This window comes from Astatotilapia calliptera, chromosome 7 (genome assembly GCF_900246225.1).
Source record: "Astatotilapia calliptera chromosome 7, fAstCal1.2, whole genome shotgun sequence".
Taxonomy (NCBI): Eukaryota; Metazoa; Chordata; class Actinopteri; order Cichliformes; family Cichlidae; genus Astatotilapia; species Astatotilapia calliptera.
The window spans coordinates 7,916,555-7,940,941 of record NC_039308.1 but is presented as its reverse complement, the minus strand read 5'-3'; the positions used below and the strand labels follow the sequence as shown (position 1 = coordinate 7,940,941).

Sequence of the window (24,387 nt, the reverse complement as noted above, 5' to 3'; positions counted from 1 at the left end):
ACTGTAGATAACCCATCCAAAAAATAATTTAAAAAAAAAAAAAGCTGGAATTCAAATATGAAAAACAAAAACACACCACATAATGACAACAGGGACACATTTATACTTAACCGCCATGTTTCTTTTAATTTATTAACTTTTTTTAAGAAGGTGCTTTGCACCAAACTGCATTATCCTCATACATTTCAAGAAATACAGCTTTACAGAATACAGTGATACAGAAACAGGAGTGCATCAGCTCTGCTTGACTCACAGGTGGTCAGACGTTTGACAGCTTGAGCCTCGACAAGTAGTTCCAACATCTCTCTATAATCCTCAGTGCATGTAAAACTTAATGCAGATAAATGCTTTCATGGCAAAGGTAAGACCGTTATGTTGGATGGTTCTATTTTGTTTTGTTTTTTTAACTCACCAAAACATTTCTTTCAAGTTACCATATAAATAATCACCACAGTAATTACTGCTGAAGCATAAAATTATGAAATTATAAATTGCTCCATTTCAAATGTGATGATGATCATAACAGGCTCAATGGGTTTAGACTGGCAACTGGAAAGAATAGCCTATTTGTTGTTGTTTTTTGGAAGATTTGAACTAAAGGAAAAAAAAAAAAAAAAAAAAAAAAAGGTGGTTTCCAAATCTTCTCTTGTTCTGTCTTGAGAGACAAAACAGTTTCAACTCATGCAGCCAGAACATAAACCCATACTGAGTTATAGAGTTCCATAAATCTTATTCTATATGAAAAGATTACATTATTGCTTTACTTCTTAATATGTATATAAATACACACAATTGCAAAACCACTTGTGACAGTGTTTCAGTTAAATTATACTTGGAGGATGCTGGTAAGTCCACAACAACAGCTGGATGGGCTTATTTGCGCATCATTCAGTTCATGTCATCTTGTAGCAGAGAGTCCCTCTCTTCAGCTGAACTACATTTGATTCCATCCGATAGGTTGCTGTGGTCAGGTTGATTACTCTGTGTTAGGAACAAAATAAAAAAAAAAAAGGTTATTAGTTGAATAATAAAATCACCCTGTGGTCTAGTCATGGCCAACCTGAAAAGGTTAGAAGTTTGATTTATCAACAATTTTGTCAATTGGTTGGATGAAGAAAAAAAAAAAAAAAACTCCATATAAAAGACTTTATAATATCCAGTGGCATTTGAGCAGACACTGTATACATTCAGCCCCAATAACTGGGCAATAAATGACTGCTTAGACTCTTCTGGATAGTCCAAGGCAGCAGTAATATGAAAAGAGTAACCACTGCAACTGCAAAGGGTTAAAACCCCGTCTGACAAACACACTGCCATCTATCCAGCTCTCCTCTCCCTTGCCACCTCCTCTAGCTTGGGACAAGCACACTGAGATATTCTGAGGAAACACAAGAAATATATTCTATAATATAATGCAAAATAATAATCCACATCACTGTAGCCGCAGCTACAGTGATGTGGATTATTATTTTGCAAATTGGATAAGGTCAAACATCAATATAATAGTACTAGTACTGGGAAATAAAACAGTGTTAATGAAACTAAGTGTGGTCACATTTTGCATTTTCCTAATCAAAAATTCCAGGAAAAGATTCAAATAAGTAATGTTGGGAAAAACATAATATAAATACTTGATTTTTATTCCTTTCACTTTCATTAAAGTCACTGTAACACTATAATAAAACACAAATGAAGACATAAAACACATCAAAAATGCCAATAAATACCTTTATGCTCCATAACATTGTGCCATGTACCTGAACAAACACTGGTAGGAACTCCATATCCCTGCACACACTAGATTCACTAATTACAGATTACTTTGAATCTGCCACCTGGTAGCTTGCAGAGTTTCCAGGGTCAAGCTGCCTATCTGACCCTTTAATGAATTTACAAGCAGGTCATATGTCAATCAGTAGTATCCTTTGCTCTTATTGGTAGTTTCTCCAGCATAAATTTCACCTGTAGTCGCTTTAAGTCATTGAACATCATTCACTTTCTACGATCTCTGTTTACCACAAGTTGCTTCCAATAAGTTTTCTGCTTAAGAAAAATCTGTGCCCCCAGTTTGGGACAGACAGCTACAGCCACCCCTGTGGCTGCAGCTGTCTGTAGGAGGTAGAGCAGGTCAGCTGCTGGTTGGAAGGTTGGTTCGACCCCTGGCTCCCCCAGTTTGCATGCCAAATATCTTTGGGCAAGATACTAACCCCGACTTGCTCTCCAATGCATCCATGAATGACAGTTAGAAAGCACTGAAAGTATAGATAACAGTGCTTGTGTGAATGGGTGTGTATAGAGCACTTTGAATACTCCTGGAGAGTAGAAAAGTGCTACATAAGGCTACGTCCACACTAATGCATTTTCGTTTGAAAACGCATAGTTTTCTCTCAGTTTTGGCTTCCGTCCACACTGAGACAGCGTTTTCCTCAAGGAAAAACGCAGCGTTTTAGAAACTCTTGAAAACGCATACATTTCAAAATGGAGCTATCCCGTCACAGTGTGGACGCTCGAAAATGCAGACTTTCTAAAAGGATGACGCATTTTAGTCATGTGACCAATTAAACATAGCGGAGGGCATTATACAGCAGTTGTTTTGATTGCTCTCACTTTTGACAGCCCTAAAAAAGATTAATATCAGTTTGTACATGCTCCAGATAGCTTTTTTTTTTTTCCCCCAATCCTTTAAATCTCACTCACTTTTGCGCAGGACTGGGATGTAAGCGTTTTCGGCCGTTTCAATGTGGACGCACAACTCTGTGAAAACGACTGAAACGCTAGTGTGGACGAGGAGCATTTTCAGACGAAAATGCCGTTTTCAAATCTATCCGGGCTAGTGTGGACGTAGCCTAAGAATATGTCCATTTACCATCCCCAGCTTCCTGATGACCTTAACACCTTCTACTGCAAATTTCAAAGACAACCATTCACACCTCCCATCTGCTCATACCTGCACAAAAAGACTACCTGCAGCCCTCACACCTCTCTCCTCTGACCCGTTACTTACTAAAGCTCTGTGAGGAGGATGTGTGTTCCCTCTTCCAAAAAAACAAGTACAAAGACACACACAGGTTTCTTTACATCTGTAGTTAGTAAGAGACAAAATGGTTACATTGATAGCAAACCTGGTTTAAAAACAAACAATCATTCCTTAAACTAGACCCAGGAAGTATTTTACTGATCAGAATGCAGTAAAAGCCCAAAAAGGTGGTTGTTCATCCATATTGTCATGGTTGAACTGGACGGCTAAATACTAAATACTCCAATATCAGTCGAAAACAATAGTTTGAGTTAACTTTTCAGTCTAGGTAGAAAATGTGCTTTTATTGCCAAGGTGTTCTAGGTTTTAAAAAACTCTGAACATAAATGAACAATACTCTTATAGGGTACATGTGTTCACCTGCATGTGTGCACCCACCTGAAGTACTGATACTTTTCTTCTTTGTTTCAAGGCCATGTGAGCCTTTTACTGGCTCTTTCTCGGCTGCCTAAAAGATGACCAAATTGCCTTTAAAAAAAAAAAAATCAGCCAATCCGAAAATTTAAACAGAGAAGGTTGCTAACGGGATTTTGATAGTCATTTGGGTTTTTCATATTAGACTGCTAGAGATTGTGTAGAGAGATAGTGTAAGGATTCATGCAGGGAGTCATTTGAGGTGATAATTTGATTTCCATGCAATTAATCAAAGGGACATGCAGTTGGTTACGTTAGTCTTTTTAAAATGATACTTATGAAAATGGACACTGTCAGCTTGTTTACATGGAAGATTATCATTCTAATTTTATGTAGCATTGAATTATAAATAATAATAATTTAATAAAAACTATCAAATGCAAAGATTTTTTTCAAGATCCAAGTAAAAAAAAAGTAGGTTGTAAAATCAAAACCATAGTATTCGTATCAGAGAACCTCAAACCAATAATGTTTCAAGAAATTTGGATTGTTAACACCATTATATTCAGTGTGTACTTTCATGCTAATAACAAAAACCTGAAAGCAGGAAATCTCTCCAATTTCAGGATATAAACCACACATATTTTCCCCTCCACTCTAATCAGTCTTTAAAAACTCCAAAAAATGAATTCAGTTACTACAGTTTAAATCAAATAATCATTTGATCTGGCAAAACAATTTAGGTTTGAATGAGTGAAAGGTTTTACACACCCCAACATTCTTGATAAATGTGGAGCTCAGTGAAACATTTAAGTTAGACCGCTGCAAAATAAATAAAAATTAATTAATTAACAACAACAACATAAAAAATTAAGTTTGATATTAACAGCTGCCACTACTCACTTAATAACTTCTCAGTAAGTACACTTTGGCTCAAACAAAAGTTTTGGGGCCAGTGTTGCTACTACCTTCTTGACTCTCATAAGCCTAGTGACAATTTTCATACCTTAACAAAATGGGAAAACAATTATCTAAACTGTTAAATGTAAAATAAGAAATAAATACTTACATACAATATATGAAGAAATTGGGGGGGGCTTGCCATTAATGATAATTTATACTGACAGTTGAATAGTAAGATAACACTGCCATGTCTACATTTAATTGGCAAGCAAAAAATAAATATTAGCTTAGTATAAATGGCTGCAGCTTTATATCTGGCAATACAATACCTACCTTTTCATGTGCGATCAAATCCAAAAACTACTTGTTTTTGCTTTTGTTATTAAAAAAAAACAAGACAATATAACATGATGACTCAACAAGACTTTTTTCCTTATGCTTTCATCACGATTGGACTACTGTAATTCACTGTTTACATGTCTAAACAAAAACTCCCTGGAGCGTCTGCAGATTGTCCAAAATGCTGCAGCAAGGCTTCTGACAAAAACATCGAAATACTCTCATGTAACACCATTGCTTATACAGCTGCACTGGCTCCCCGTTGAATTCAGAGTCCATTTTAAGATTCTGGTTCTGACATTTAAGGCTCTTCAAGAACAAGCACCAGCGTACATCATTGAACTTTTACAGCCCTATGGCCCCTAGTAGGTCCCTGAGGTCTTGTGATCAGGGCCTACTTGTTATGCAGTATACAAGACTGAAAACCAAGGGTGATAGAGCTTTTGCTACTGTGGCCGCCAGACTGTGGAATTCTCTTCCTCAGAACTTAAGATCTGCAGACTCAGTGATTACTTTTAAAAAACAGCTAAAAACACATCTTTTTAAAATTGCATTTTTTTTTTTAACTTTTGACTGTTTGCTTTATACCTTGTGAAGCACTTTGTGATCTTTTATCTAGAAATGTGCTATATATAAAAAAAAATAAAAAAAATTTACTTACTTACTGACAAGCACTACCGTTTACTGTGCCACACCTAATTAAGCCATAGCGGATATTTTGCATGGCATTAGTTTGAACATCAACAGACCATAATACTAATAATGTGATGGAGGTTACCACAGTAACATGACCCGATGTCGAGTCAGTCGGGGCGCGCGGGGGAGGGGGGGTTAGATACCAAGTTAATGATTCTGTCACATGAATGCAAGGAAAGGAGCAGAAGTGAGTGCAACTGATCGAGATACTTTATTAATTACTACCAATTTACCTTTTTCTCTGTTTATTTACTTATTGACTAATTTACAAATTTTAATCCTGAAACTCAATGAGAGCAGCTTCAGGGCATGCCTCCCTACTCCTTTTCTTTCATTGGTGTAGGGAAGAAAAAAAAACCCAAAATGCAACGTGCAGTTAAACAAGATAACATGCTGGCCTGAATCCTGTGTGGCAGCTTTACCTTCACTTTGCGATACACTACAGCAGCGATGATGATGGTTGCCAGACCAAGCCCTATGAGGATGTACTGTAGGTATTCCAAAACAGTAGGTAGAACAACCAAGTTTGTACGGAACGTATTGACGATTGGGCCATCAATATATCCGTTCTGAAGAGGATAAATAAAACACTTACAACATTTTAATCCACACAGAACCATTCTGTAGAATTTTAATCTGTTTGTGCAAAAAAAAAAAAAATTGCAGAAGAATAGATGTAAAGACACTACATCATCTATATCATTAATAACTCACCTCCTCAAACCAGATCATAGGCATCACCACATCAGAAATCTTTCCAGTTTCACTAGAAGGACAAGGACATTCAACTTTACACTCCAAGGTTACATAGCAAATGGTAAGAAAGGCAGGAAATATCCAAGACCCTTTCATATTTAAAGATCACAACATATAAAACAATACATGACAATGTCTCTGGCGTGATAGTAGTTAAGGGAATAGTTCTTTACGTAATTCCTGAGACTTTTTTCATGTAGAGGTTGAGCTGCAGGCGGATGGACACATTCAGAGGGACACCCGTTTGCTGCAAAAAGACAACAAAAATATACAGATCTCACACTGGGAATAAAAAAGGAGGGAATTATACCTCAAACACCATAAATGTGCTGGAACATGCAAATCTCCAGGTAGCAATTAAAGATATGGTCACATAATTTTAACAATAAACTCAAGGAGGAAATGTTCTGTTTGACTGGTTCATCTGAGGGAGGATGCACATAACTGCTGTTCACTTTTAGCTTCATATTATTTATTTTTTATCTCTACAAAATGGACTCAAGTGATTTTAACTTTAAAAGCTTTGCCGAACTCAATGTGGGTGAGCCTACAAGCCATTTCCAGTACAGGACATTTTGCATAGTAACCTGAAGCTGAAAGCAACCATTTACTTTTTGAACCCACAGGAAATTACATGTAGCCTGGGCACAGACTTGCTTTACTCTACATGAAAAGACGTGCTTGAAAGGAGAAAACATGTCTGCTACACTTTAAAAAAAATCCATAGTTCTATACACACTGAAAAAAGTCTCCTCACTAAAAGAAGTGTAATACAATTAGCTCAACAGCACAGCTGACAGATTGCAGTGATTTGTAGCGAATCAGCTTTGAAAAGCAAAATAAATAAATATGGTCCAGCTTTTCTATTACATTTTGTGAGTTAGCCAAACTTTTAAAATATTTTAATCTACTGCTGTACACAATTCTCTCATCTTTTATTGACATTTTTTTCCAAGAGATTTTAGCTCAATGTGTCCATAAAACAAACTACAAAGTTCACTTCCAGACATGTGGCTCTGATAAAAAGTTAATATGGGCTGAAGGCAGGAGAAAGACGACAGCTGAGGATAGACAATAGGAATGCAGCTGTTGGCAGAGCCAAAACAGAACAGAAGATCTAAAAGAAAAATGTGCATAATATACATGTATGACAGAAATGAGTGCCATACATTTTATTGTAATGCTCAAGTTATAATGTCAAGTCAAGTCATGTGTCTCATGTAACATTACTTTGGTAAAAATACCACACACGAGTTCCCTATCATTTCCTTGACATTTCATGTCAGCACAAACTAAATGTACCAAAAAGATTCAAATTTCTGGCACTGAGAGAAAGAGAAGAAAACTAAGAGATAAAACCAGTGTCCTCAGTGCCATGTTCAAGAGTCAGGATACTTGGCTCTATCGTATGATAGAGCCATAAAAATCCCAAGCCATCTGATGTTTCTTAATTATTAACTTAAGTGTGAATGTTGCCCTGCTGAAATCCACTGAACATCTTGTGAGCTTTTATCCGGACAGTAAAAACTCTTTCACTATCAATACTGACTTTTTATTGGCATCATAGAACGTTTTTAATAACCCTTTAACTGACAAACAACAGCAGTTATACAGGAATAGCCCAATTTCCAATTACCTTATCTTAATGACCGTTATAGAAAAAAAGACTGTATTAGGAAATCAAGACCAAACTGTACCAGTGGTGGTGTTTTAGCAAACTCAACATTTAACATTAGCAATAAAGGTTAAAGGCAATGCAATTTTTAAAAGTTGATTATAATAACTTAATGCGGAAATGACTTCAAATGTAAAAATGTGTACATCTTTTCATAATGAATGAAATACAAATCTGATTTGCAAAAATCTCTCATCAGTAATAAAAACGAAAAACATACTTTTTTAAAGTGAAAACATGCTTTAGAGTTAGTTTTATTAAATGCTCTTTTTTTTATTGTAAACTATTAAGTCATTTTCTTACAAAATTATAAAAACAATATTTTCTAATAAGGAAGAGTTCAATTATGTCTTTGATTAAAATGTAATCAGCATCAGCAAATGGTGACAAATGCAAATTATCTAATGAATCCATCAAATTGAGCAAAACCTCGCAAATCATGAGAATCACTCAGCAGTGAAAATGCAGACTTCCAAGCTCTTGCAGACTTCTTTGCCTGTCAATATACTGTTAATTGTTTTTTCATTAAGATATTTTAATAAATAACTTTTTGTATGTTTATCAAATCACTATCTTTGCTCTTAAATAACATGGGGCCTTAAGTAAAGAGTGACTCTTCACAGGTGCAGTATTGCCTTTCCCGATCTACTTTACCAGTAAACCGCAGTCTTAGCCCAGAAGATGGCCTATAAATGTCTTTGTTCTTATATAAATTCATCTTTAGATGAAGAAAGTACCGTTTCTTGTTTTCAAAACTTACACTCTTAGTCACAACAAAAAAAAAAACTAAACACTATACTTAATGGAACCCCATGCCGACTGATGTCCCTTTATCATTAACTTGATATCAACGTGGGCTTGATGGAATTGACTGAACAATGTTGTAAGGTTTAATCTATGAAGCAAAAATCATTTCTGTATCAACTGAGATTTTTTTTATTTTATTGAAGCAATAGATAACATGGAGAAATAATCAAATTTCCAATTACCTTATCACAACCACAGCTATCACTAAAAACGCTGCATGTGATTTTTACACAGGCAGAGTTGCATAAGGAATGACACATGGGAATATCTTTTTAGTCTTATCAGTCATTGGCTTTTTCTGTACTGTAGCACACAGGTTACTGCGTGACTGTACAGTAATAAAACTACATATCAATTTTCCTATTGCTTTACCATCCAGAAAAATAAACATTAACTTTAAACCTCATCCCCTTAGCTTACCGCTTTATCACTGCTATTTTGCATTAGTGATGACTGAATGATTGCAATGTGATAAGGAATCTAACTTTAAGTGTTTGAGGAAGACTGAGAAGGTGACAGACTTGGTCTTGTATTGTAGAAAAGAACAAAAACAGTTGGATGTAAGTGATAATGGTACGATACAACCTTTAACTAAATTCTTCCACAAATTTGCCATCAGGATGGCCTCTTATAGGTCAAAATGCACCCTACATGCTTCTCTCTGTGCCATAAAACTTGACAAATAACAGAAGGTCTATGATATGCAAGAGTCCAGCTACACTCATGATCACAGCAGGTTTCAAGGACAATGGGGCTGACTTCTAATATCCTTACAACAATATTGCAGACTAATGACATTCATTTTAAATATAAGCCAGTTACAAAATGTTACACACTTTTCATTGATCACAAATGCACTTTCACTTGAGAGTCTTGCAAGTGGGTCTGTTCCAAAATAAAATCAAATTTAAAAAGAGTTGCAGCTTAAGTTGGAGTCTTCACAGTAACATGAAAGCATAAATTAAGTATATACCATTTCTAATAAGCAATGGGAAGAGATGCGTTTAAAAAACAGAACAAAGAGAAACAAAAAAAAAAAAGCCCACAAATAACTACTGCATCAATAGAAAACATTGCTAACCTATGAGCTTTGAATCAAAATTATGATGACCAACTGTACACACTGTGGTGTGTGTGCTGTATACTCACTGGGTGAATGTCTATGAAGAGGCCGTGCTTCTCCTCACTGGGATTAAGACCCTGCACGTAGTCCAGCAGCACAGGATCAGCATTAAAGAAGTGAGGATGAGAGATGAAGACTGGAGAGTCTAAAATGTTCAAAGAATGGCAACATTAATAAACTGGCCCATTGAGAAAAAAAAAAAAAAAAATCTATCAAGTACACTCACAACTCATGGCTTGTTGGCAATCCCTGCCATGTCTCTAAGATCGCATTGGTTTAGTTAAGGATGTTTTCACACCTGTGGAAAGGTTAGGCATTTTCATGCAATGCCTAACCTTGCATGAAAATGCTTGAAATTGCTCCAATTGTTGAGAACCACCGGAAAAAGCCGGCTCACATGGTTGTAACACTGTTTTGAAGCACAGCAGAACGATTAGCTTTAGCCCCTTTTCCATTAGTACCTGTTCTTATCGACTATTTTCAACTACAATCGAGTAACACCGAATGTGCGTGGCCATCATAATAGCAACGCAGCTGAGTGTCCTGCGATATAATGAGTATGTGACATAAAGGCTACAACGAAGGTGGATGTGAAGGCAACTATATACACCTGCTGCTAGATCAGATTCCGGGACCACAGCGTTGTTTTTGGTAGCCATTTCCCTTGTTGCCTCGGGTTTCAAAACTGGCAGTTTTTATTTTCGTGGACAAAAAATAAATAAATTTTTGCGTTCTTTTTAAAATTCTATCTTTAAGAATTTTATTACCAAGAGCCTGTGAAAAAAAATAAAAAAATAACATAAATTGTTCCAGAAATTTCTTTAGATGAATCTATGAAAAACTCCAAAAGGTCTAGCATTTTTATCAGTGCATAGTTTTGTGCCATCAAGGTGATTCACAAAGTGGTATTAACTGAAAAGTTAATAAGCCTTGGCATACTAACTTGAGTGTAGTGAGTTCCTATAAAGGAAACTGGACAGGCAGAGGACAAAATAAGAAAAAAAAATATCAGGGTTTTAAAAAAAAAAAAAAACAACAAAAAAAAAACAAAAAAAAAAAAAAAAAAAAAAGACTCGACAGCAGACAATCATTATCTGAAAGTCATGCCCCCATGAAATAGGGGAGGAAAATCCAGCAAAGACCTTACATGGGACCTAAGAAATACATCTGGACCATGAGCTGTCTGAAAATCAGTGGCAACAGGTTTCATGGAATGATGAATCTAAATTTGGGATTTCAACACCCCAGACTTCAAAAACTATTGTACACATTTTATTTATTTTTTTCAAAATATAAAGAAATGGGTAGTGGTAGGTCTTTCTAATAACCTCTGGGAATGCTGTGATGGACTGAATATTTATTTCGCCTACACTGATCATCATTACTCACTGTGGCGGCAACTGCTAACATTGAGGAGTCCAGACTGTCTACAGGGGCAGAAGCCTTCATTGGGAGCATAATCCGTCCCATTGGCAAAAAGGGTCTTGGGTGCAACATATCGATATAGAGGGATTCCGTTCATCTCTCCAGGACGCTGATAAACCAGCTCCATAGACCTGGAAAAACAATGGGTAAATATATGAAGGAATAATGGGAGAGGCAGAACTGAGGGAAAAAAAAAAAAAAAAAAGTACAATTCTGCAAAGCATTTTACCTGCACGCATCAGGGCTGTAGAAAGGCAAAGTGCTCTGTTTCGTCATGAAAGGAGGCCACATCTGCCCAGCTGTTCCATTGATCATGTTAGACTGAGCAGTCCTCCAGTATGGCAGCTATCACCAAAGAGAAAGAGGCCAGTTACAGTGTGAAAAATAAAATGGTGTGAGGGGAAGGAAAACAAAAACAAAAAACAACAGCAACAAAACACAATCTGCTGGCATCATACCTCAGTCAGACCATTCCAAGAGTCGACTCTGTGGACTTTTCTAATGTCATCTTTTCCAGTAAAGACTGTGAACAGGCCAGTGTTGGAGTTGTTGAACTAAAGAAAGCATAAAAGGCAGACACCTTTCTTTACCTGCTCAAAGAAATTTCATGCAAGAGACAAATCTGTTCCTTAAACTGAACCTATTATGCTCATAGTAATCAGATAGAGAGGATAACGAAGCATTTCTAATACTTACTTCTGAAAAGAGGCCAAATTTTCCTGATGTGGGAATCATTCCTGGCAGGTATTGATTTAGAAAATCCACTAGTCCACTGTCATAACCCCACATAAGCTCCCCTACAGGCTTGGTCAGGAAGGGACCTTCTTTAAAAGTTTTAAAGGTTGCACTCATCATGAGGCGCAGTACATAGGGCAAGTTTTCCATCATCACTGATGCACCCTAAAATTACAGAAGCCACAGGCTGTGAAAAAGCAGAAAACTGAGGAAATTATTGAACCAATCAAGAAGTGAGGAGGTGGCAACAATGTCTTACCAACACCAACATGTTTGGAATTGTGACAACATCAGACTCGTTCCCAGCAGACATGGAGGGCTCGAAGTGGTACTGTCTGTATTCCCTGTAGGACACTGTACCGTTGGGATGGAATGTAATGTTTTCCTTCTGACACTGCTTTCTGGAAGAAAGGTAATATGTCCACTCAAAACCTGTGCTTCAAGTCCACCTCTGTACACACATCTTAAGGGTTTAATGCAGGGGTCCCCAATCTCAGTCCACGAGGGCCGGTGTCCCTGCAGGTTTTAGATGTCTCCTTGATCCATCACAGCTGATTTAAATGGATAAATTACCTTCTCAACATGTCTTGAAGTTCTCCAGAGGCCTGGTAATGAACTAATCATGTGATTCAGGTGTGTTGACCCAGGGTGAAATCTAAAACCTGCAGGGACACCGGCCCTCGTGGACTGAGATTGGGGACCCCTGGTTTAATGGATTCAGTTATCCTTACGAGAAAGTCAAAAATTGACAGACCTTAAAACATCAGACACAAAAGCTCTTCTGGTGTCTCAGGTTGTTGCAGCCAAATCATTTTAATTTATTTCTGGAATGTCCTGATAGTTGTTTTCAATAGAAAAGTCTGAAGTGGTCTACCATTTGCAACCTCTCTCCTTTAAATAAGAATCACATCCTTCCAGAATGCTTCCTCCCCCCCCCCCCTCCCTTTCAAATCCCAAAAGGTGAACACATGCTCTTGTGGACATGACCAAAACTTATGACAGTGAGCATGTTTCAGTCCAATTACAATATGTAAAAAAAACAAGTTTAGCCATATATTTAAAAAAAAATTAATTCTTAAACACCTTTTGGACGGATATAAATTGTAGCTCACGCTTATAACACTTGTTTAAAATTGTTTACACTTCTACTTCTAAAATTAGTTTTCACTTCTACGTTCTAGGTTTAGAAGAAAAAAAAAAATTAAGTTTTGTTTAATTTGGGTTAGGCTTAAGTTTAATGTTATCTGTTATACTGATAAATGGCATTCAACGAGATCTGTAGGTGGCAATAGTTGCAATTAATATCGAACCACCGATTCGTCAACCAGTTTCTTAAAGGGCAAAAAGGAGCAAAAATTGATTATTTAAGATGAAGTTGTAAAAGAGATCCTGTTGCAATCTAAAACAAAATTTTTTATTTTATTTTATTTTTAAATTGTAGCAAAGGATGTAAACTCCTAGAACAGTAATAAGTCTGTAGAAAGCAGTTAAGCAGTCACTATTAATGACATTAATAATACATTTCTTTTGCTGGTGTCTTTAAAAACACTCAAGGTCTACTTAATGCACAAAATTAACAATATCATGAATTAGTAAAATAGCTAGAAAGATTTAAAATCCAGAAACAATGCACAAAACATGAACAGCTGGAGCACTGACTGAGTCTAGTTTCATAATAACCTGTACAACAACCTTCGACCCAGCGTCATCTAGCCACCGTACACTATGCTATCATGATCATAGTCAAGGGCGATCGTGGCTCAAGAGTTGGAAGTTCGCCTTGTAATTGGAAGGTTGCCGGTTCGAGCCCCGGCTTGGACAGCCTCGGTCGTTGTGTCCTTGGGCAAGACACTTCACCCATTGCCTACTGGTGGTGGTCAGAGGGCCCGGTGGTGCCAGTGTTCGGCAGCCTCGCCTCTGTCAGTGCGCCCCAGGGTGGCTGTGGCTACAATGTAGCTTGCCATCACCAGTGTGTGAATGTGTGTGTGAATGGGTGGACGACAGGTTGTGTAAAGCGCTTTGGGGTCCTTACGGACTAGAAAAGCGCTATACAAATACAGACCATTTACTTAGCTCCAGTTTACCAATGAAGTTCCTTCCAGTAAAATGGATCTTTAATTCTTTTACATTTTTTATAAACAGGAGCTTTCTGGGACATACAGAGTATTATACCATTAATAAAATTTCTAATTTATTAATAAAATTATTAATTTTATGAATCTAACTTTATTACAAAAAAATAAGTCCATTTGGAGTTTTACTGGAGCAAACTTTATTGAAGTTTAAGTATCCAACAATTTAAAGTTTTTAACTGATAGTTAAGGTTGAGCACAAGTCCTCAGGAGTTAAATTGTGTACCTGTAAACATAAGGTCCTCTCTGTTCCACCATCGGCTTTTCTCCTTTCAGTATCTCAGCAGGATTGAGGACATTGAAGAAGTAGACTGACATAAAGAACGGCACAGGGATGTCTTTCCACATGGTGTATGTGAGATCATTCTTTGGATCAATTACTGTGTGCTGATGTGAAAGAGAGGAAAAAAACAAAAGCAAAAGAATGAGCATTTTCGTCATTAAGGTTTTTATACATTTTCACAAACTAATAGAGAAAAAAAAAAAACTAAATTCAAGGGGACACCTTCAAATTGCTATATTTCTTATTTTATTTTATTTACCTAAAAGGTCCCAAATCCTGAGATTGTGGTTCATCATCTTAAAAGTTACACAACATTATATTTCATTCTAATTTTAATCTATTATTTACATTTAGGTTTTTGTTATAGTCACAAATGTTCCTACAAATATGATATGAATCTATTCCTTTTAAGAATACTTCTTTGTGGTGCTCCTTATGCAATTACTAAATTGAGCACATTGAGTGATTAGTTAGAAAGTAAAAACACTATGTAACTATGCTTTCTGGATTTTTCTATGTGAAAAATGAAAATAAAATTATTAAATACATCCAGTCTTTGATAGTGCAGTACAGTTCAAACACCTGGTATGTAGAAATGCTATATTTCTCACCATGTTTATGTTTTGTAGCCTCATATTTAGCTCAAACAGGGTAGGATGACAGCGTGTCTGCATGTGCCCTAACTACAAAGTTCAACTCAAAAGGGAACCAACTACAACTTAAAGAGTTCGCTGCTAACGGGAAAAAGCAGCACTGTGAACTGACAACAGAAATAAAGCAAACTAAGGAAGTAGGCAATACTTTTGCACGTATTTTTTCCTGTTCTGCATATTATTTAAATAATAATATTACTTGTATCGTTTTACTGGGATATATTGAGTGAAAGGAAAGTTGAAAAACCTCCGCCTGTTGTGATTTTTAATATGGAAATAAATGACATTACCAATAATAGTTTAGTTAGTTAATCAAATCATTTTACTAACATTGGACATGCTTGACTCTTTAAAAGCCTCAGAAAGTTTTTCCGGAGCTATTAGCATTGTTACTTAATCTGACTACATGCATTTACTGATTAGCTTATCTGCACGCGCCTGTTATCATTTACTGGTTAACTCTGGAGGCTCTTTGAAGTACTTAAGTCCTCGGGTACGATTAAAGGTGAATCTTGCTTGACTCAGCACATACAAGCACATGTGTAAAACATGCTAACTATCCGTGTCAGGACGTTTCTTACCTTTACTATTTGGTCGTCGATGACTAATGGCACCACAAAACACATAATTGTGCCGAAAAGCACCATCAGCACACCTGCCACTATGAATCCAATAGCAACTTTAGGTCGTTTAATTGCCATATTGACAGGCTGTCAGTGAGTCTTCGTAGCTTTGTTTTGTCCGTGTCCGCACTTTTTGTCGGTAAAGATAAACGGAGTCAGCTTAATGACTCCACCAGAGTCTCGGCATGAAACAAAACTTATAATTAAACGTACATTCCTCTGAGATCTCTGCGAATCGCTCATCTCTCTAATCGATGATGTTCTGACCTGCTTTTATTGTCGCTGTATTTGCGCTGTTTGACACGCCTACCGAGGATTCTGGGAAATGGAGTTCCCGCTCTCTATATCGGGCCATAAGTAAAAGCTTAAGTAATTGCCCGATCTTTCAAGATATCTCCCAAGTGGCAAGAGCTTTTGGTATGCTGTAGGCATAGTGTATTCTTAAATTTACTTTAGTATTAAAGGAGGAAAATAGGAAAGGGCTCAGAAATGAGCAGAGCTCCTGTAACAGGCTGCCACACAAGAGGGGCGCCGGAAGTAACCATATTATTGTACCATTCAAGTCCAATTTCAAAGACAGTCTGTGGTTACATACTTTTATTCTGATTTATTTGATATTCTTCAAGGAAAAATATTTTTGCCACCTTTCATCTATAATTCTACTTTAATTTTAAAAGTTTAATATTCAGATCAAGTATTGCATTTGGGGATTTTTTTTATTAACCAAACTCAGGACCTTCCTGCTGTGAGGCAACAGGGTGCTATGGCTTATGGCTTATCCTGAATATTAAGCAGCGTCGGGCCTGGACAGCACATGGATGGGATACCGCACGGGAATACCAGATGCTGTTTTTATGTGTTAGGCTGGCAACCTGTGCAGAGTGTACCCTGCTTCTCGCCCTATGGAAGCTGGGACAGGCCCGACCCTGACCTGAGTTGGATAAGCGGAAGAGAATGGATGAATGGATGGTCTATAAAAGCTCACATGAGGTTTAATCTCCTGCCAAAAAGATTTCTGCCTCATTTAGATAAAGCAGTGCATGGGTCCAGATATAAGAACGTGTTTGAAGCAGTTTTTAAGAACACTTAAGAGCCTCCTTTGTTTCGTTTTCAGAGGTTTTACTGGAAATATCATTGCATCTAGATAAGATAAGATAAGATAAGATAAGATAAGATAAGATAAGATAAGATAAGATAAGATAGGATAAGATAAGATAAGATAAGATAAGATAAGATAAGATAAGATAAGATAAGATAAGATAAGATAAGATAAGATAAGATAAGATAAGATAAGATAAGATAAGATAAGATAAGATAAGATAGGATAAGATAAGATAAGATAAGATAAGATAGGATAAGATAAGATAAGATAAGATAAGATAAGACTTTATTGATCCCACGGCGGGGAAATTTGTGCGCTACCTCAGCTCAGGTACAAATAGCAGGAGAAAAATACAAAAATACAAATAAAATACAAACAAATACAAAATAAGGAGGATGATACACTATATACAACGGTAGCATACACAGTATGTGATTATGGATAGAGGGTTCTGGAAATATGCAAGAAATTTAACTCTTCTACTGCTATGTAAGTAATAGATATCTATAAGTATCTATAAGTATAGACATGTATACGCACACAGACACACACACATGTACACACTAAATATACATATGTATACATATACATACACATATACCTGCACATATGTGTATCTAAAATAGATAACTGTAGTCTGGACATGTGAACATTCAGCTAACAGATCAGAAGTCAGTGCCATGATGTCTGCAACCTTCATGCTTGGAATCATTGGTTCATCATTGGTGAAACATTGGTATTTTATTTTTTTGTTAAATAAAATGTTAATAGGAGTAAACAGACTACATATGCAAATACCTGACACAATAAATATGTAGTCAAAGACAAGTGCTCTTTGTAGATAATAGATAAGCTATTTAAACACTCCATATACAATAAGATGGTTGCTATACCTGCAAATGTCAACCTGAATGAGTCTAACTAACTTTTGTGATGAAGCTTTGCCTTTATGCAAAATAAAGAAAAACAAGAATTTATATTCGCTTAAGCAAAAGAAAAAAGACAAAGAAATTAAAATGGAACAGGAAATAAACAGAGCACCCTGATTATAAAACTCTGAAGTATTCACATAACGATAATACTTACCTTCACAACTTGGTTGCTTATTACTGTTGGTCCCACAATTACAGAAATTGCCCCAAAAATCAAAGTCAGACCGCCTGCCACTATAAATCCAACAGCTACTTTGGATTTATTGATGGCCATGGTTGCTTCTTAGCAATGATCAGTGGTGTCTGATAATAAAAGAAGACACTGTTTTGCTCCTCTTGCCTCTGAGTCTGCAAGCCAACAGGCTGAATGAGTGTGTCGTGTTTTAAAGCCGAGCCACTGGTAGTGATGTATTCAAAGGAAATAGCAGTTGAGTGAACAGCTTGAGTTTATTCTCCGCAGACCCCACCCCTCCTTGTATATGCACATCTTCACTACTTTAAGAGAACTACAAAAAATATATGGAAAAAAATGCAAAAAATACCGTGCATCCCAAAAGTATTGACAGCACTTCACATTCCACATTTTTCCATGTTGCAGCCTTGTTCCAAAATAGTTTAAATCCATTTCACCTCACAATTCTGCAAAAAATACTCTACCCTAGTGACAAATGAAAAAAGTTGAAGTTTGTAATTCTTGCAATTTTATTAAAAAGAAAAGAATATATAACATGTTAAATGGACTGGTTCCCATATACTACTTTACTATGACATCTGAGCACTCAAAGTGCAACTTGCCTCATACATACTTACACATACAATACTCTTTTTTCTGTGTGTTTTCTACATAAGTTCTTTCTATCTAACATTCACACACACATTCATACGCTGATGAACACATAGGAGAGCAATTTGGGGTTAGTATGTTGCCCAAGGATATTAGATTGGAGCAACCAGGGATTGACCAGCTACAGCCACCCCTAACATGTACATAAGTATTCAAAGCCTAGGCTCATTGCTAGCACCTTTGGCAGCAATTACAGCAACAAGTATTTTTTGAGTATGATGCTTCAAGTTTGGCACACCTATTTTTGGGCAGTTTCTCACATTCTTTTTTGTAGCACTTGTCAAGCAAGCTCCATCAAGTTGGATGGAGGGCACTGGTTTTCAGATTTCTCCTGATATGTTAAATCAGGTTCAAGTCTAGCATCTGGCTTGGCCACTCAAGGACATTCACAGAGTGGTCCCAAAGCCACTCCTTTGTTATCTTGGCTATGTGGGATCATTGTCCTGTTGGAATATAACCCTTTGCCTTAGTCCAAGCGCTCTGGAGCAAGTTGTATCAAGCATAATGCTATGCATTGCTGCATTCATCTTTCCCCTCATCGTTCCTGCTGCTGAAAAACATTCCCAAGGCATAATGCTGCTGTGCTTGGTTTCCTTCAGGCATGACGTTTGGTATTCAGGTCAAAGAGTTCAATGTTTGGTTCATCAGACCAGAGAATTTTGTTTCTTATGTCTAAGAGCCTTTCAGGTTCCTTTAGGAAAACTCCAGGCAGGCTGTCGTGTACCTTGTATTTCAGTTCAATTAAATTTTACTTACATAGCACCAAATCACAATAACACTCACCTCAAAGTGCTTTTACTGAGGAGCTACATCATCCATTGATGGATAACGTAAAACGATGTGCTCATTGGGACCCTCAATGCTGCAGAATTTTTTCTGTACCCTTCCCCAGATCTGTGCCTTGATACAAACCTGTCCTGGACATCTACAGGCAATTCTTTGGGCTTCATGGCTTGGTTAGTCCTTTGACATGCACTGTCATCTGATGGACCAATTTATGCCTTTCCAAATGATGTCAAGTCAACTGAAATTACCAGAGATGGACTCCAATCAAGTTGTAGAAACATCGGACAGATGATTCAACACGTTCTCACTCCCAAAGCGTAACATTTTACGCTAGGTGATTAGTGGAATCAGGATGCACCTGAGCTTAATTCTTAGTATCATGGAAAAGGCTGTGAATACTTATGTACTTTTTAGAATACTTTTTTGGTTTGTTTATTAAATAAACATATTTATTAAATGAGTTTTTAAGCAAACATTTTCACGTTGTCCCTATGGCGTACTGTGTCTAATATTTTAAGGTTACAATTAATTTAATCCATTTTGGAATAACGCTGTAATATGACAAAATGTGGAACAAATGAAGCGCTGTGAATACTTTCCGGATGCACTGTATGTAAAAGATACATGGTCATCGGTTTTTGGTTCCTGAAGTCCATTTGTCAAGCTCAAGTTGACTTTTATTGCTCTTGCCATGCTGGTGCTTTGAGAATGGACATGAAGAGCAGTCAGACTGTGAAACTGATACTGCTTATGTTATCACAGGCTTGTCAGTCTCATTATTAGGTATAATCTGTTTTATCTTCCTTTCTGACTCTGATGGGGGACACTAATTTACGTGTCAACCAGCTAGCAAATGTAAGTGTTAACGTTTAACTTTATTATGGAAGTGTTGTAGTTTTATTACAATAAAATAGCCAGAATGATAATTTTATATTGGAAGTAAAAGAATTTTATAGCAGCAAATTACAACAAAGGTGTAACTCTTCAAGGTGTAACTCTTAGTGTGCTTCTGGAAAAATTAAGAATTTGGACGAGGAAATGACTAAAGACCTCACACTTAACAAATTGATAGTTCAGGGTTGTTTCACCAGATATCTTGTGGAAAACATCGGGAACTTCCATCATTCCATTTTCTTTATCCAACTCAGGGTCGCAGGGTGGCTGGAACCTATCCCAGCCACCATAGGGCGATAGGCAGGATACACCCTGGACAGGTTGTCAGTCTGTCACAGGGCTATCAGGAACTTATAAATAAATAAATAAATAAATAAAACAATTGGTATGGGAAAGGGAAATGGAAGTAATTAAAGATTGAGGAAGACATTTGAACAGGATGCAAAACCCATTGAAGAGGTATTACAAAAGATGGTGCTCAAATACTGAAATGAAACGTCACAGATACACATGAAAAACAGGATAGAAGTTATTGTCTTATTGTTATTGTTTAAGGGCTTTTTATATTAAGAAGTCACTTAAACAATTAATTCTTATATTATTGAGGATGTGTCTTTTAAGGTCACTTCTGAATAGGCAGTACTTGTATGTGGAAATGTTCTTTAAGAGGAGGAAACAGGATTGGGCAGTGTTTCTGAGATTACAGCTATTGTTCAAAACCAACTATCCGGTTATTTTTCTGCTGACATACAGTTTAAAAGATACAAGGCCACTTCTGAGAGTACATTTCCAGTTTGGAAGACCTAGTTAAAATAAAAAGGATAAGAAAAAGCTCTTTTAGTTTTTGCTTGCCATTATAATTAAAGTTGCCTCACTTTAGAATCAGATATTCTTTTTCCAAAATATATTTCATTTCAACAAAATAATTTCGACAACTTCTTGATACAGACAGAAAGACAGGTTACATGCAGGCATCAACACAAGGCTCTTTGAACAAGACCAGTAATGTCATGTGGCTGCAACAATTATAACAATATTATAATATACTACTACTACTACTACTACTACTACTACTACTACTACTACTACTAATAATAATAATAATAATAATAATAATATACACCTCAAGTGTAAATAAATTTGTTTACATTCATGAAACATTGTCAGTTAATGAAGCACCTGTACTTGAATTTATGTATTTCTTTTAATTGAGTCTCTTTAACATTGTATTTGTTGTCTGATGTGAAAGTGCTGTGTTATTTGTTGATGAACAGGCGCAACTCTCACTTCATTTTCTTAAAGACAAACAACTAGATTTAGTTGGAAACAATATATGTATGACTGCCGACACTCTGAGGCAGTCGTACAACTGTTGACTGCCTAAAAGGCCCTGAAGGATTAAAGTGTGTCTCCCTGACCCCATATTTGACATTTGACCGCACTAAAAAATAACTGAATCTCACCTTTATTTTATCTAAAACACAATAATATTTTTACCACTGCACCATCATTTACAACACGGAATATGAATGGCTTGAGATGTACTATGAAAAACTGTGCCGTTTTAAAAATGTATTTCACTTTTTTTCACATTAATTGTACTGTAAATACATGTGTGTTCCACACAGCTCACACTAACTTTAAAAAGGCAGATCGCACTGCAATGTCAGGATATGAAACATTTTAGTTGTGACATTCAATGCTGGTCATCCATTTTTTTTATGGATTTGGTAAATTTGGATGATAAAGACGTTCTCTCTTCCTGAGGAGACACATGATGTCTTCATACATAATGAAGGGAAAAAAGGCCAGATAGCCACAGACCACGACAGCTCCTCATCTGACTACGCTGTGAAATCTGTTGTCCTCATTTAACATTTCACAGGCAGGAATTGTATTCTTGCCTCATTCCTCACTAAACTTACTAAACTAAGCGTTTCCTCACATGCCTTCCATCCCAAATGCTGATGGTGTCTTTTAATAGAAGGAAGTTTCGAAAAAGATGCTTTGAGCTTCCCTAAAACATCATGTGTTTGCAATGTGATTTGTGTGTATTGCTGACGTAACCATTATGGCTAATATCTGTCATTATAATGTTTTATTTTTCCTCATATTGCTCAGTTTTTGATACCCACAGTTTTTGATATTTCACAGATATTTCATCCCATTCATCTCTGTTGCAGTGGCATCTATTTGGACATAGAGTCATTTCTCTTTCTCTTTTTGTTTTTTCTTCTTCTTTTTGGCACACAAATAATGTGTTTCCAGTTAGTCATTATTTTCTCTTATTGTAACACAAAAACGAACAAATTAAAAGCTCATATTTTTATCCTGTGTGATACTTTAAGTAGATATACAGCAACAGTTTTCTGACAGCAGGTGTAATTTGCTCAGCACTGAACAGTCTGAGGAGTTACAGCAGGTTAAACTCAGCACCGGGGATCTTTGCAGGAACACGTCAGTGCCATACAGCGCCATCTGTGTCGGTGAGCGGGAGCGTTCCCGCTTCTACACAGAGACCGTGTTGCACTGACACCGCCTCCACCCACGTCCATGCAGTCTTGTTCTTTCAGCCTCTGTGTCGTGCAAACTTCTATAGAGATATTTATTCTTCAGATGTGTCTGTCGATACAAAGTACTGTAACATAGGATGTCTGATTTTATGTTCTGGAGCCTAAAAATCAAGTATACTTCACAAGTATGTATCCACCTGCCACTCCAATGTTTTTGTCAGAGAAATTAAATATATTTTTGTTTCGCATTTTAAGCCAAAAGAGTCTTGGAAGTTCAGGGTGTTTTAAGTGGAAAATGCCAATTAATTATATGGAAATTTTTATCCTGTGTTTGGCTGCATTTGTTATTATAAAATATATTTGAATTAAGAGACAACTTAGTTATCTGCTCTGTTAAACAAGAAAGTTATAATACTCTATATGCTTACATTTTCATAGTATTAACGACAACACTGAAACAAACTAATCATTAGTATGGCTAATTTAACGTGTCACATTTGGCTGTTTGCCTGTAGGACTGACATATAACTTTATTTTTCATGTTCAGCAGAAGCTTCTGTCAAGCCGGACGGGAGCTCCAGTGCAGGCTGGAGGTTTCACCCCCTTGTAGAGATGACAAACCAGTTGGAAAAGGGACAACATTGCTTTGTCCTCATTCTCTTCTGTGTATTCCCCATTGAAGGTTATCCAGGGCACATGTGTGTGTGCAGGGTTCAGGGCTCTGGTCATAAGAGCGTTGGCACGCATCAGCTGGTATCCCAGATCTCCTTTGACACACGAGTCAACTCTGGACCAGGGCACAGAGGGAGCATAGAGCCGGAGACAAGACTGCGCAGCGCTCAGAACATCTGCAGATGACTCCATGCAGTAGATGATGTGAAATGCAAGAGAGTGTTCGGTTAAATTGAGGATGCAGGCCTCGATCATGTTTCCTCTGCATTCAGACTCTCCGTGCTGACAGGTGAAGGGAGAGTTTGCTGAGCGAAGCTCCTTAGCATTCCCATAGGGCACCAGTGTGACAGCCATGATGTCCTGCAGCATTGTCCAGGTGGGGAAAAGCTGCTGAGTGATAAATTCTCTGCAGTCTGGACACAGACTCTCATAGTACAGTGTGACAGATACTCCAGGGACAGCCTGGTTTGACCTGGTAGCATTAACCTCCATACACTGTTTCTCCACCCTGCATTCTATCGCTATTTCCAGGGACCTACACCACTGGGAGGGAGGGTAGCGACAGGCCGGTTTGGGATGACACATCCCGAAACCGCTCCGTTCAGTACAGACGAGCAAAAGCACAGCCAGGATTCCCGAGCGCTTCATGTTGGCATCTGCAAAGGAATCCACGTTTCTCTTTCTCACTTCTATCTCTAAATGGTATCTGCTTTCACTGTTAGGTCACCTGAATTTCACCATCCACCTAATTCCCCGAGGTTGCTCCTTCATCTCTCTAACCCCAACCTTGATGACATGCTGAAGAGGCAATTTAACCATTTGATCCAGCTGTGTTGGAGTAATGCTGCATCTAAAAGCTGCAGGAAATTAGCTCTTGAGGACTGGAGTTGAGAACCCTTGGTCTATGGTTTCCCCAGCAGATAAACTACCACACCATTACCCAGTACCTTTTTTAAGCCATATGCCCATAATCATTTGTTAGCATGTATTCAGTATTGTAGAGCGTTTATAGATTTTCAAATCTCTGCTTTTCCTTTGAAACTAAAAGTTCTGTTTTCGTATAGGTAACGCAAGTGGAAGCCCACATGCCCCAGCTTTACACT

At 37.1% G+C, this 24,387-nt stretch overlaps 1 protein-coding gene and 1 pseudogene across 4 annotated transcripts; both read right to left on the bottom strand.

Annotated features, from left to right (window-relative positions):
• Window positions 1-99: 99 nt before the first annotated feature.
• On the bottom strand, window positions 100-17,917 carry scarb1 (scavenger receptor class B, member 1). 4 transcript variants are annotated; one of them, XM_026172819.1, is made up of 13 exons: window positions 15,500-15,846; window positions 14,209-14,369; window positions 12,110-12,251; window positions 11,812-12,015; window positions 11,574-11,669; window positions 11,345-11,460; window positions 11,080-11,246; window positions 9,717-9,835; window positions 6,259-6,332; window positions 6,044-6,095; window positions 5,752-5,898; window positions 3,416-3,485; window positions 921-981 (listed from the first exon to the last, which is right to left on the bottom strand). In XM_026172819.1, exons 1-13 carry the CDS (start codon window positions 15,617-15,619, stop codon window positions 977-979), a joined length of 1,473 nt encoding a protein of 490 aa, XP_026028604.1. In that variant the 5' UTR covers window positions 15,620-15,846; the 3' UTR covers window positions 921-976. The 4 variants fall into 4 exon arrangements, with proteins under 4 accessions (XP_026028603.1, XP_026028602.1, XP_026028604.1 ...); XM_026172820.1 differs by having other exon boundaries at window positions 3,416-3,505; window positions 15,500-15,845; XM_026172818.1 differs by lacking the exons at window positions 3,416-3,485; window positions 15,500-15,846 and adding an exon at window positions 17,730-17,917 and having other exon boundaries at window positions 100-981.
• A 4,640-nt stretch (window positions 17,918-22,557) lies between these two features.
• LOC113027244 (gamma-interferon-inducible lysosomal thiol reductase pseudogene) lies at window positions 22,558-24,043 on the bottom strand (annotated as a pseudogene).
• Window positions 24,044-24,387: the final 344 nt, after the last annotated feature.

Coding starts and splice junctions, on each gene's coding strand:
- scarb1 (XM_026172818.1), bottom strand. CDS start 17,849: ATGGCCATCAATAAATCCAAAGTAGCTGTTGGATTTATAGTGGCAGGC. Junction 12,252..14,208: donor AGAGGACCTTATGTTTACAG/GTACACAATTTA, acceptor CCTTTCTTCCAG/AAAGCAGTGTCAGAAGGAAA. Junction 6,333..9,716: donor TCTTCATAGACATTCACCCA/GTGAGTATACAG, acceptor GTCTTTTTGCAG/CAAACGGGTGTCCCTCTGAA.